The 11,244-nt window shown below is 39.8% G+C and overlaps 2 protein-coding genes across 13 annotated transcripts; one reads left to right on the top strand and one right to left on the bottom strand.

The window, feature by feature from the left end:
- Window positions 1-409: 409 nt before the first annotated feature.
- On the bottom strand, window positions 410-1,993 carry ngrn (neugrin, neurite outgrowth associated). The gene is made up of 3 exons (XM_014339682.2): window positions 1,382-1,993; window positions 1,160-1,270; window positions 410-1,073 (listed from the first exon to the last, which is right to left on the bottom strand). Exons 1-3 carry the CDS (start codon window positions 1,615-1,617, stop codon window positions 497-499), a joined length of 924 nt encoding a protein of 307 aa, XP_014195168.1. The 5' UTR covers window positions 1,618-1,993; the 3' UTR covers window positions 410-496.
- Window positions 1,994-2,094: 101 nt separating this feature from the next.
- nfyal (nuclear transcription factor Y, alpha, like) lies at window positions 2,095-10,354 on the top strand. 12 transcript variants are annotated; one of them, XM_014339652.2, is made up of 10 exons: window positions 2,095-2,216; window positions 2,976-3,076; window positions 5,569-5,652; window positions 6,588-6,734; window positions 7,037-7,168; window positions 7,285-7,387; window positions 7,504-7,673; window positions 8,460-8,633; window positions 8,798-8,908; window positions 9,052-10,354. In XM_014339652.2, the coding sequence occupies exons 2-10, from the start codon at window positions 2,996-2,998 to the stop codon at window positions 9,106-9,108; spliced, it is 1,059 nt and encodes a 352-aa protein (XP_014195138.1). In that variant the 5' UTR covers window positions 2,095-2,216; window positions 2,976-2,995; the 3' UTR covers window positions 9,109-10,354. The 12 variants fall into 12 exon arrangements, with proteins under 12 accessions (XP_014195138.1, XP_014195141.1, XP_005914952.1 ...); XM_014339655.2 differs by having other exon boundaries at window positions 5,569-5,655; window positions 7,285-7,369; XM_005914890.3 differs by having other exon boundaries at window positions 5,569-5,655; window positions 7,504-7,655; window positions 8,801-8,908.
- The last annotated feature ends 890 nt before the right edge of the window (window positions 10,355-11,244 follow it).

Raw genomic sequence — 11,244 nt, 5'->3', positions numbered from 1 at the left:
AGACTCATTCCTTGAACGTGACAGAGTTCACTGCACTCAAATGGCCTCCACAGTCACCATATGTCAAACCAATAGAGTACCTTTGGGATGTTGTGGAACAGGAATGTATGTATCATATTTTCAGCAATTGTATGACTTTATGATGTCATAATTCCTATCATGTCAATATGGACCAAAACCTTTGAGGAATATTTCCAGCACCTTGTTGAATCTGTGCCACTAATACTTAAAGCAGCTCTGAAGGCAGAAGGGGATCCAACCCAGTACTAGCAAGGTGCACCTAATAAAGTGGCTTGTGAGTGTATTTGTCTATGTCAATACAAATTGACATAGGGATAAACTGGGAAGTCAATACATGGGTGAAATGGGCATGAAATATCTGGACGAAAAAAAAAAAAGTGCAAATATCTTTTGCACAAAGATTCAAAATAACTTTTATTTGGTAATTTGCACGACCCCAACATTGTACATGCTGAGCTAACAACACAACATGTTCTCAGATTCTATACAAAAAGTTTCCATCTGCATCAAAGAAATCATTCCCAACTTGGACTGCTGGAGAGGGCTTTTCCATTTTCACAAGCTCTTCAAGTTCTTCCTGTGTCAACACCTGTCCATCCCAACTCTCTTCATCCTCCTCTGTAAGGTCACTGTCATTAGTGCTGCGTTCTGTTGTTTCTGTCACTGTGGCATCTTCACTAATACCAGCTGCAATGTGTGTGGGCTGAACAGTAACAGGGACAGGACTCTTAGCTAGGGAACCTGAGCCATGACCTTGAATCACCGGAGTCTGATTAGCCACAGGGATCAAAGCACCTTCTGTGCTTCCAGGTGGGAGTATGGCTTGTGAGCTCCTTTCGGGCAGTTTCAACCTGTCCTGCTGTGTCCTAGCACCTGAAGGCAGCACCTGCTGGCTCATTTTAGCCATTACTTTTGCATTCTGCTTGGCTTTTCTTTCAGGAGAGGGGACGAATTTGCTTCTCAGGACTCTCAGGATTACATCATGACTGACAGAGAAGCCTTCAGCCAGACGCTCTACTGTCCACTCATCTGGCTGATTTTGCTTCAGATGTCTGAAAGTTGATTGAGATTTCATATGAGGCTTAATTTGAAACACTTCTTAGTTTACTGTCTGGACAAACTTAACACTCATTCTCACCTGATCTGCTCAATGGCATCCCAGGTTAACCTCCTCTCTGGAGCTCCTGATGGTGTCATCTGCCTCCTCAATATGTGATACTTCACAGTCTTCTGTTTTTTTCTTTCTTCCCTGAAACAAATCCCCAGAATACTTCATATATGTTGTCATAAAGACACCATATTTATTATTTAACATCGTTTTACACTGGAGAAATGTGTGAAAAGTCCTATTGAATCTTACTGAATTAAGGCTTGCAGTTTGTCCTCCACGTCCTCCAGTTCGAGTTCTCCATTAGATGTCTGATCGCTGTATCCTGGTCTGCTCGATCCTCTGTCTGCCTGCGCAGGGCCCTGTCCCATCCGTGCCTTGCTGGCCCCTCTGCTTGCAAATCGGCAGTTGCTAGCGCTCACTGAGGAAATCAGAGATGGAGCACCAAACTTGGAGAGGAGGGAGAGTATCTGCACAGACCTGGCCATGCCAATAAACGATGTGTCGTCCTTTTATTCCTTTCGTTTTTCTTTTCTTGTTTTTAGGGAGTCACTTAGGTGTCATGAAAACAAAAACTTATTTTACTATAAATTAAAATTAACCTTGCTGCTCACGCACTCATGCCACCACTCATAGAAGTACTTCCGCAAACACTGGGCTCATAGCATAAAATCGGCACTCTACTGCCAACTAGCGCTACGGAGGTAACATTATTACGTGTCCCTGTACTGAACAAAGGTGATTACCTGAACCATAACACTACTTAAATTGGACGCGTTGCAGGTTTAACGGTACTGATGCTGGATTAATTTCCACTTTTAACATGATCGAATACCAGTTAACATAAATAATACAAGTCAGGAGAAGTCTGATGAAATATAAAAACTCAAACTAAATGGCGACATCTGCCGAGGGGACAGGGACACTGCACGCTGCCTCGCCCCCCTGTTCAAGTGTCACGCAGCTGCGCACCTCTCTCCCAGTCGCCGTTGTTTCATTTGCGCCATTTTGTCCGCTCACTTTGTTGATTGGGCTTTAGCAAGCTGTACTGGAGCCAATCAGAGGGAAACCGGACAGCGAAGATACGGTAAGGAAGCCCCGATTGAAGGCATTGGTAGTTGTCAGCACGGATTGGTTTGTCATGGACCAACCAAATTACTAACCCTGCTTAATGCAAAAAACTCAAATTGCAGTTTGATTTCGACCGCTGCGTCCCAAGACCTACAAATAGCTTCATGTTTCTAGCGTTGGCCACCGCGAGGAAACATGATCCTCGCTTGGTCCACAAGCCTTAGCTAGCGTTAGCTCCTTCGCTAAAATATCGTTTCTCGAACAAAGAGCGGGTATAAAGCCACCGTTCGACCGTCAGCAAACGCTGCCAGGTACATTATAATGAGCTGTAATAAACAAGCTGCCCACAAGAAAATATACACGTTCGGAGTTTACGACACAAATGGCATCCTTATGCGCTTTCTAGAATTTACCACGCTTTTAGCTAGCGGACTGGCGCTAGCCGTGTTAGCTTCCCCACTAAAATACCCGCTAAATAAAATTCCCCTTTAAAGGAATCCAGCAGCTGACACAGCTGTGTCCTCCTGGGGGGATTATGTTTCAGCTGAAATTCGTAGACTTCACATTTGACACAGTGCGGCACAAGTCGGTGTGAGGAAGCAGTAGGTCCTATTTAAATATTGAGAACAATAAATTGAAAACACGTAGATATCGGTTAAAAAGACGGGGTTTTTTGCCGTCGAAAAAAATTATCATTTGTTTACGTATAAAATGCACTGTAAACCATAGAAATCCAATATTGGTTCATTTGTATGCTTTGTCTTTGCCTCATCAGGTTTTTCACGGTAAAAAGCCATGGAGCAGTACACCACTGCCACCACTACTACTGGAGAGCAGATTGTTGTTCAGACAGCCAATGGACAGATCCAGCAGCAGGTGAGCTTAGGGTTGACAATTTTATTCCTTTTTTAATTATTTATTTATTTATTTTAAATTGCCCTAACACCACATATGAACTAATATGTAGTAAGATTATGAATACCAGAGGGTCAAAATAAAATAAAGTTTTAGGGATTCCAGTTGGATCATTGGATCTCAGATCATGATATCATTTCTGATCAGCCCTCCTAATTTGCTCTAAAAGTCCAGAGATTACATAAGTCATGATACCTGTGATCGAAGTATTATTGAGAGTGATATCAACAATTTTTTAAGATCTACATTTTTTTTGAGAAATGTCACTTCCATCATGTTTTTTTTCACACTTTGATATCAGAGGCAATTTTTCAACATGGATATCTTTAACACTATTAAAGATAAAAGTGCAATTCTTTTCTAAACTCTCTTTTCATAAAACTGAACCATCGTCTGTAAATTGGGAGACAGAGATTGGCTAGATCAGATATGAGGAAAAATTAAAGACCAATCCAATATTACGTATGGGTATCAGTCCAATACTGACGTAAATTACTGGATCGGATATCGGAGAGAAATAAAAAATGTAATCCGATCCATTAAATATCAAAAAAGCACCTCACAAAACTTGCGACATGGCGTAACTCTGCTCATAACCGTAGCACGTGGGAGCAGTATGCGTCATGTGATAGAGCGGCTGTGTGTATTTGAAGCCTCGCTACCAAACTGGCATTTCATCTCCGAGGAAGTTATCCCAGAGAGAAGTAAAGCAAGTGTGTAAGTTCATCTCTGAATGTTTGTAAAGCATTCCTGCGTTAAGCTTAACAACCGATATATGGAGCGACTGCCTCTTCTCTCTCCCTCCCTCTCCTGCTGCTACTTCAATCGTGAAACTGATTAATGATCAGCTGATCGGCTTTTCTGTCGCGAGTCCGTCTCTCTTGTTTGTTTTTGGCCCACTTTGCGCCAGAAAGAGGAAACCAGCGGCTGAACAACAGCAGCACGTTTAAGCTTGATAATCTGTTGTTAGAATTTATTTAATATTACTTTGTACACCAGGATCTTTTTCTATGTAGCTGACGGCTGGTAACTGTGCAGGGACGGATCTAGCAAAGTTATGCAGGGGGGCCAATAGGGCATGAACAGGGAAAAGGGGGCACAAAGACATACTTTTCTTTCTTATTCTCATTTAAAATGTCTAGTGTTTAATAAATAATATCTGAATCTCACACCCAAAATTTTAATCTGATGTAAAATGTATAGAAGTCCATTACTGTATATAGAAACTATACCCTAATATACCCTACTAAGCTATAGTACTTTTTCCTTTGGGAAGGTACGATCTGTGCAGTCTGCAGTTCTGTTGAAGAAAGACGTTGAATCTATTTAATTATTCTTGAAAAATAATTTATTTCTGTGCATTTTATTTTCCACACTGCATCAAATTAAAGTTGATTACGTCGATTAAGCGTCATGAGGTGGGGGGTGGTTCCCTATTTTTTTTTATTTTTATTTTTTTTGCTGGGAGTTTGCAACCCTATTAGTTAGGTTGCTTAATATTTCTGCTAAGTACTCTTTAAAATACCAGAATAGGGAGGATGGAGTAGGTTTAAGTTTATTAGATTGATCAGTGTTGCTGAACTATGAAATATTTTGGGTCCATGTATTTTTTATATACAGGTATAACAGAATAGCTTTAGTGTTGTTGTTGTTTATTTAAACTTGATTATGAACTTATACAAAATGCAGCAATATATTAAAAAAACAGTTTTATTGATTAAAAAACACTATATCGGATTCATATCGGTATCGGCAGATATCCAAATTTATGATATCAGTATCGGACATAAAAAAGTGGTACCGTGCCATCTCTAGTAAAGACTAATAAAAAAAGTCACATTCTAAAAGACAACTAGTGACAATTTCTCAACGATATATAGCTGTATTTCACAATAATGCAAAATAACATGTATAATAATTTTTAACATGAAATCCTCAGTCACAAACATGAAGAAGATGCTATTTTCATTCAAGTTTCATGCTAGATTGAGACATGACACACATTTATACCACAAAAATATTAATAATCTAAATAGAACAGATCTTTTCTAATTACTCTACTTATAACCAAGAACATAATTGTTTAAAAATATGCAAACTTTTTTATCTTTTCAGGTCAAATTTTTAAGGTAATCATGTTCAAACTTTGTTTGAGTTTTCATTGTGCAGATTCTTTCTGCCTAAAAGGCAGAAAACTGGGTTTACTGGCCTTTTAAAATAAATAAATCTAGATATATTTCAAACATGAAGCTAACACTTCAAAGCAGGCATTATAGATATGTCCAAGCCTCAGACCATATAATTTTAGGCAAATCGGAAAAGGTTGAGTATACATTGTTTTAAAAAAAAAAAAAAAAGATGATTTGAGATGCAATAATCCAGTTCCAATATATTTTCTTGGTACTTTGTTGTTGAGTCTGTATATATGAGTCTGTATCCTGCCCTGCCTGCAGACACAGGGCACAGTGACGGCTGTGCAGCTGCAAACAGAGGCGCCAGTGGTGACGGCCTCAGGCCAGCAGGTGCAGACACTCCAGGTAGTGGTGTCACCGCCGCCCTGTGTCAGTGTCATGACTGTTTCACAGCCTACCGGTTTGCATGCCATAGCCAGGGCTGTTTGTATTTTTATTTTTCCAGGACCCATCTGTGCTGTTTGGTTCATCATTTCCCTCCCAAGCATGTCTTGCAACTGCACGTTCCTCAGCACAGTGTTTTCTGTGTCAGCCTCCGGTTTTTGCTTTTGCTCTCATGGCTGTCTAAACTGAGTTGTGCTTGTCTCTTGCTATTAAAAGCAAGTTTAGAAAGTCAGATGTTCTTGTTCTCAAGTGCGATGGCTGTGGAGAAAAATATGCAGAATATACAACAGAACAACCTTCTGAGGTCTGCATGGATCCACATCCATTACTGGCTGCCACTGTTCATCATAGTCTGATATTTTTCTTACTGTTGTGCTGAATAATGTCAGCAGGTACCTTTGCCCTTACAATTTTACTTCCTGTCATGCTGCTGCTGCTGCCACAGACCATAAGTTGTACGCTGTGGTCACTTTATGGTATAAGATGAAATATCAGTACCAAGTTGAACATGTGAATGCAAATTAATTTTACCAACATCTTGACCACAAAGGTACAGGAAGCAAATTCAGTTCTTGTAAGCTCTTGTTTCAATAGCAGTATGGCTGTAAATACAAGACCTAAATTCTCATTTTGTATTTTTCTGTAGCCTAAGCTCATGAGAAAAATGATTAAACATACACTAGATACATTGGGTCCAGAAATAATCTATGCTATATAACAGGATGCTTTCATGTTTGTATTTTAGGAAACAATAAACGTGAGATCAACAAGTGCTTTTATCCACAGTGTAGTATCCTGGATGTTTCTCATGTCATACCACTTGCATGCAGCTCTGCAAGTCACAAGAGACGAACACTGTCAGTGCTGCTATAATAGCTGTATGAATCTCCCTGTAGGTCCAGGGACAGCCTCTGATGGTTCAGGTGAGCGGTGGACAGCTCATCACATCGTCAGGGCAACCCATTATGGTGCAGGCCATGTCAGGGAGTCAGGGTCAAACCATAATGCAGGTCCCTGTATCTGGTGCTCAGGGACTACAGCAGGTAAAGTATCTAAATTAAATTATACATTGTTCTCTAAAGCAACACTGTTTACTCTGGAATAATATTAATAGTAAACTAACTAGTATAGATTTGGAAGTAAACGCTGAAGTTTGAGAAGCACGTTGTACACTGAGTAGGTTTTTTTCCCCTTGTTGTTATTTTTAGTGTTTATGTAAGATTAAGTTGATAGCGAGGTAGCAAAGTGTACTTTTTTCCCCATGTTTATCCTTGTTATTCTGTTTGCTGTGGTGTTGATCTATAATCCAGTTAACCACTGTTGATGTTTTTGTACCTGTCTGTAGATCCAGCTGGTGCAGCCAGGTCAAATCCAGTTGCAAGGTGGTCAGACTCTGCAGCTGCAGGGCCAGCAGGGTCAGCCTCAGCAGATCATCATCCAGCAGCCCCAGACCGGCATGACAGCTGGACAGAACCAAGTACTAAATTTTGAAAAAATTAAAAAAGCAAAAACCCAAGCTTCTTATTTAAAAATCTATTGAATAAATAAATCCCCATAAAATGATGTAAAGTAATTTCCCCCCTCTCTATCAAGGGACAGCAGATCAGCGTGCAGGGCCAACAGGTGGCACAGACAGCTGATGGACAGACCATCGTCTACCAGCCTGTCAATGCAGATGGTACTGTCTTGCAGCAGGGTAAACTAGGCTGTCCTCCAAAATTTGTGTTTGACTTCTGCTATTTAGACTTTCTAAATAGGAGCATGGGTGAGTTGTCATGTTCAAAAAGTTTTGGGATGATTATCTGTTTTCAGGAATGATCACAATTCCAGCTGCCAGCTTGGCAGGTGCCCAGATTGTACAAGCAGGGAGTGCCAACACCAACACCACCAACAGCGGCCAAGGCACTGTGACCGTCACCCTGCCCGTCTCTGGCAACATGGTCAATGCAGGTGGAATGGTCATGGTAAGGCCCTGTGCAGAGGTACCCAGCACCTTATTACCTTTGTTTTTCCTAATCTAGACTCTCACATGGGTATATGGTAAAGGTCATGGGCTTAAACATATATTTTTTATGAATGATCACTGGTGTTTTCATAGGTCAGTTATAATTATAGCTCACCTTATCAAACCCTAAAATGAACACGTCTAGGTTTGTTTAACCCCCCCTGTAAACCTGTGGTCCTTCTAAACAGGTGATTTTTGGATACATGCTCTTCCCGGGTTGTATCCATGTTAAATACAATTCACATTAGCATTTTGTTCATAAGTAAAACTAATAATGTTTTGGAAGTTTCATTATTGGTGCTTATATTGCCTGAAAACAACAAAGCATAAATAGGGTTCCTTGAATTTAAGTCCACATTTAAAAGATGCCGTGTTTACTGCATAGACTGTAATCTTAATGACGTGAATGGTCATCCAAATCTGGCTTGTCTTTGAATGCTACCCATTTTGTACAAACAGTAGTTGATGGTCAGTTTCATTGTGTCATTTTGCTCTGGACTTTTCAGGTTGGGCAGCTTGCATCCTTAAGTTAGTAGTTAGTAGAATAAACTGACATTGTGAAATTTCCTGGCAGTGGAGACCCAGTATGCAACTGTTGGGGAGTCTAAATAAGAATGACTTAAAACATCTGTATGGGTGTGGAAGAGCAGTGTGAATTTTTTCTTTTATTTGAATGGATTGATATTTGTCTTTTTGTGAGTAGGATCTGTTGTAAAATGCGTGACATATTAAGCACTGTGTCTTTGTCTTTTCCTTCAATCAGATGGTACCTGGAGGTGGCGGCGTTCCCACAATGCAGCGAATCCCATTGCCAGGGGCTGAAATGCTTGAAGAGGAGCCACTGTATGTCAATGCCAAACAGTACCATCGCATCCTAAAGAGAAGACAGGCTCGGGCTAAGCTGGAAGCAGAGGGCAAGATTCCCAAGGAAAGGAGGGTAGGCCATTTCTGTCAAACGTATAGACTTGAGTGTTTTGAGAGGGGGGGTGGTAAAACCTATATATTTAAATTCTTCTGTGTTGTACTCTGTGTGTGATTTTTAGTGATGGGCTTGTTGTGAACCAAATTTTAATGTGAGTAATCCACCTTCTTCCTGTCTAGCAGAAATATCTACATGAGTCTCGCCACCGTCATGCAATGCAGCGTAAGCGGGGAGATGGTGGTCGTTTCTTTTCCCCTAAGGACAAGGAAATGGGTCTGGGATTATCACAGGTAGGCAGCTGTGTGTAGAAAGAACATAGCAACTCAAGCCTATAATGCTTGTTGCAAATTGTCATACACTTAAAACTGTGAGATTTTAAGTGTATGAGCTCAATTTGCTTTTGTTACCTCCCATTTCTGCCCTTCTGATGCAGGATGTCGCCCAGGCAGCAGCAGATGAGACAGTGGCTCAGATGATCCGAGTTTCATAGCACTGTCACTGACATCATCACTTCTTTCTGAACTCTACCCTGCCTGAGATTCTTCATCGCAGCTGACCTCCTGCCACCACTTTTTCCTTTCATCTGTACTTCCTCCTGCCTCACCGCCATACACCAAACCACAGTGCTACCACTGGGCTTTTTCTGTTGTCTCTACTCCTACACTGGTCTTCCAGGGAGGTGGCTGTATGGCTGCTGAGACTATGAACTTTTCTGGCCTTGTTCATCCAAAAAAATGGATGCTGTCATGCTCAGCTTATCTGGTTGAGCACTAAGGACCAGCTTTTTATTTTCGTAAGCATTAGTTTTGAAAATAACGAAGCTAGTGACAGGAAATGACAGCCATGAAGCCATCATGTCAGATCCTGGTCTGTTTGAAAATGAGATTTTTGTCACCAGTGGATGCTTTTTGGTTTAAATATTTTTTGTAAATGGTACCTGTTGTGTTTTTTTTCCTTTTTCTTTTTTTTAAAAAGAGATATTCTTTATGCATTGATGCTACACTGCTGTTCTTTATGTAAGCGCCCTTATTTTGGAATTTCATATTTTTAAACCCACATAGCGCAGGGGTGGTCTCAGCATGCCCTGTGTTCACTGAGTAAAAACAGAAATGTAATACTAATGTGAAGATTTTGTACAGCCATTACTTCCCCAATGTGTTTGGAATACCTACTGATTTGCCCAGTTGTCTGGATGCATTTTATACAGTTAGTAGTTGGTGTTTGTTGGGAAAAAAGTAGTTCAGTGTTGCATCACCTTACGCACTCTTATCCACGTAGTTACATCTTCATCGTTCAGTCCGTCTAGGTGGTTTTTTTTCTTCTTTGAATTGTTTTTTACCTGTCAGATGCAGTCCTGCAATGTTATTTTTTTTTAAATAGTACTCTGACATTGTATTCATGTAACCTTTGTCAATTAAATTTTATTAAGTGACTCCAGGTTATAGGTGGATTCTTCTGTTTTTTGGTTGTTTTTTTTTACTCCCTGATTGTGTAGAGTTCAGACTGTCATCTATTTATTTAAAATGTCCCCTGAGTCTTAGCCAATGCCATGTAGTTTTGTTTGCATTATAATGCCTTGGATGACATTTGCTGGAATTTTTTTTTTTCACAACTATGTTCATTAGAAACTGTTTTTCTCTTGTTGCATGAGTATAATTGTCAGATATTTTGGACAAAGTAACATACATTTCAATTTTTGATAAGGATGATTAAAATTCTGTGTATAGTCTGTGAAATCTTTGTGCACTTATTTCATTTTTTTTACTCGCATGTATTTAATTTGTTCATAATGAGATGTCCAGCATTGTGCAAAAGTCTTGAACCAGCCCTCATTTTCATATTTTGCTAGAAAAATGGGGAATAGGTGTAAAGCTTGTTTCAAAACCAGCATGTTTTGAAACAATCAAAAAATAGCCCACAGCTTCCCAAAGCAAAAGCTGTTTGTGAATATATTTTATGTAGCCAAAAGTTCCAAAACAAAATATATTCAGTTTGCTATCACAGGAAAAGGAGGAGTAAGGAGTTATCTCATTATATGATTCTTTGATTAAAAAACAAAACTAAAACTACCAGATTTTCAAGATGTTTCTAACTGATGATTGAGTGACTACTACTTAGGTCATAATATTAGTAATTGGGCGTCAGAAGTGGAGGTGGATAATCATTTGTTGAACTTAAACTTGTGACATATTCTGAAACGGGGATGAAGTTCAGGTTTTTCACCTTGAACAGTATAAAAATATCAGGGAAGAGGGGGAAAAGTGGGGAATCAATTAATATGCAGAGTAACAGTGATGTTTGATGCTGACTAGCAAAGTAGGGTTTGTACAAGTTGATGAGAGTACATTTTGTACGTCTATGTAAGTCTTACTCTGTGAACAGTAGCCTCCAAATAACTAAATTAAAGGTCACATTTGATCAGTATTACAAATACCTACCTGCCAACATTCTAGTGGTTTTATGATTGATTGATGCACACTGGCCCACTAGAGACAACAGAGACCTGCTGATATAGACCTTGTATAGAAATGCAATCAAAAGAGAGCCTTTGGGTCTTGGGGTCAAGGAAGAACGAAAGGACACCTACAGAAAGAAACTGGAAACCCACTCCAGCAGAACAATACCA

The sequence above is a fragment of the Haplochromis burtoni genome, unplaced genomic scaffold, assembly GCF_018398535.1.
Source record: "Haplochromis burtoni strain Fernald_Lab_line unplaced genomic scaffold, NCSU_Asbu1 Contig_9, whole genome shotgun sequence".
In the NCBI taxonomy this organism is placed as follows: domain Eukaryota; kingdom Metazoa; phylum Chordata; class Actinopteri; order Cichliformes; family Cichlidae; genus Haplochromis; species Haplochromis burtoni.
Note: the sequence above shows the minus strand (reverse complement) of the source record. Positions and strands in the feature narration are given on the sequence as shown.

Coding starts and splice junctions, on each gene's coding strand:
- ngrn (XM_014339682.2), bottom strand. CDS start 1,617: ATGGCCAGGTCTGTGCAGATACTCTCCCTCCTCTCCAAGTTTGGTGCT. Junction 1,271..1,381: donor AAACTGCAAGCCTTAATTCA/GTAAGATTCAAT, acceptor GATTTGTTTCAG/GGAAGAAAGAAAAAAACAGA. Junction 1,074..1,159: donor GATGCCATTGAGCAGATCAG/GTGAGAATGAGT, acceptor ATCAACTTTCAG/ACATCTGAAGCAAAATCAGC.
- nfyal (XM_014339642.2), top strand. CDS start 2,996: ATGGAGCAGTACACCACTGCCACCACTACTACTGGAGAGCAGATTGTT. Junction 3,077..5,568: donor ATGGACAGATCCAGCAGCAG/GTGAGCTTAGGG, acceptor CCCTGCCTGCAG/ACACAGGGCACAGTGACGGC. Junction 7,674..8,459: donor TGGTAAGGCCCTGTGCAGAG/GTACCCAGCACC, acceptor TCCTTCAATCAG/ATGGTACCTGGAGGTGGCGG.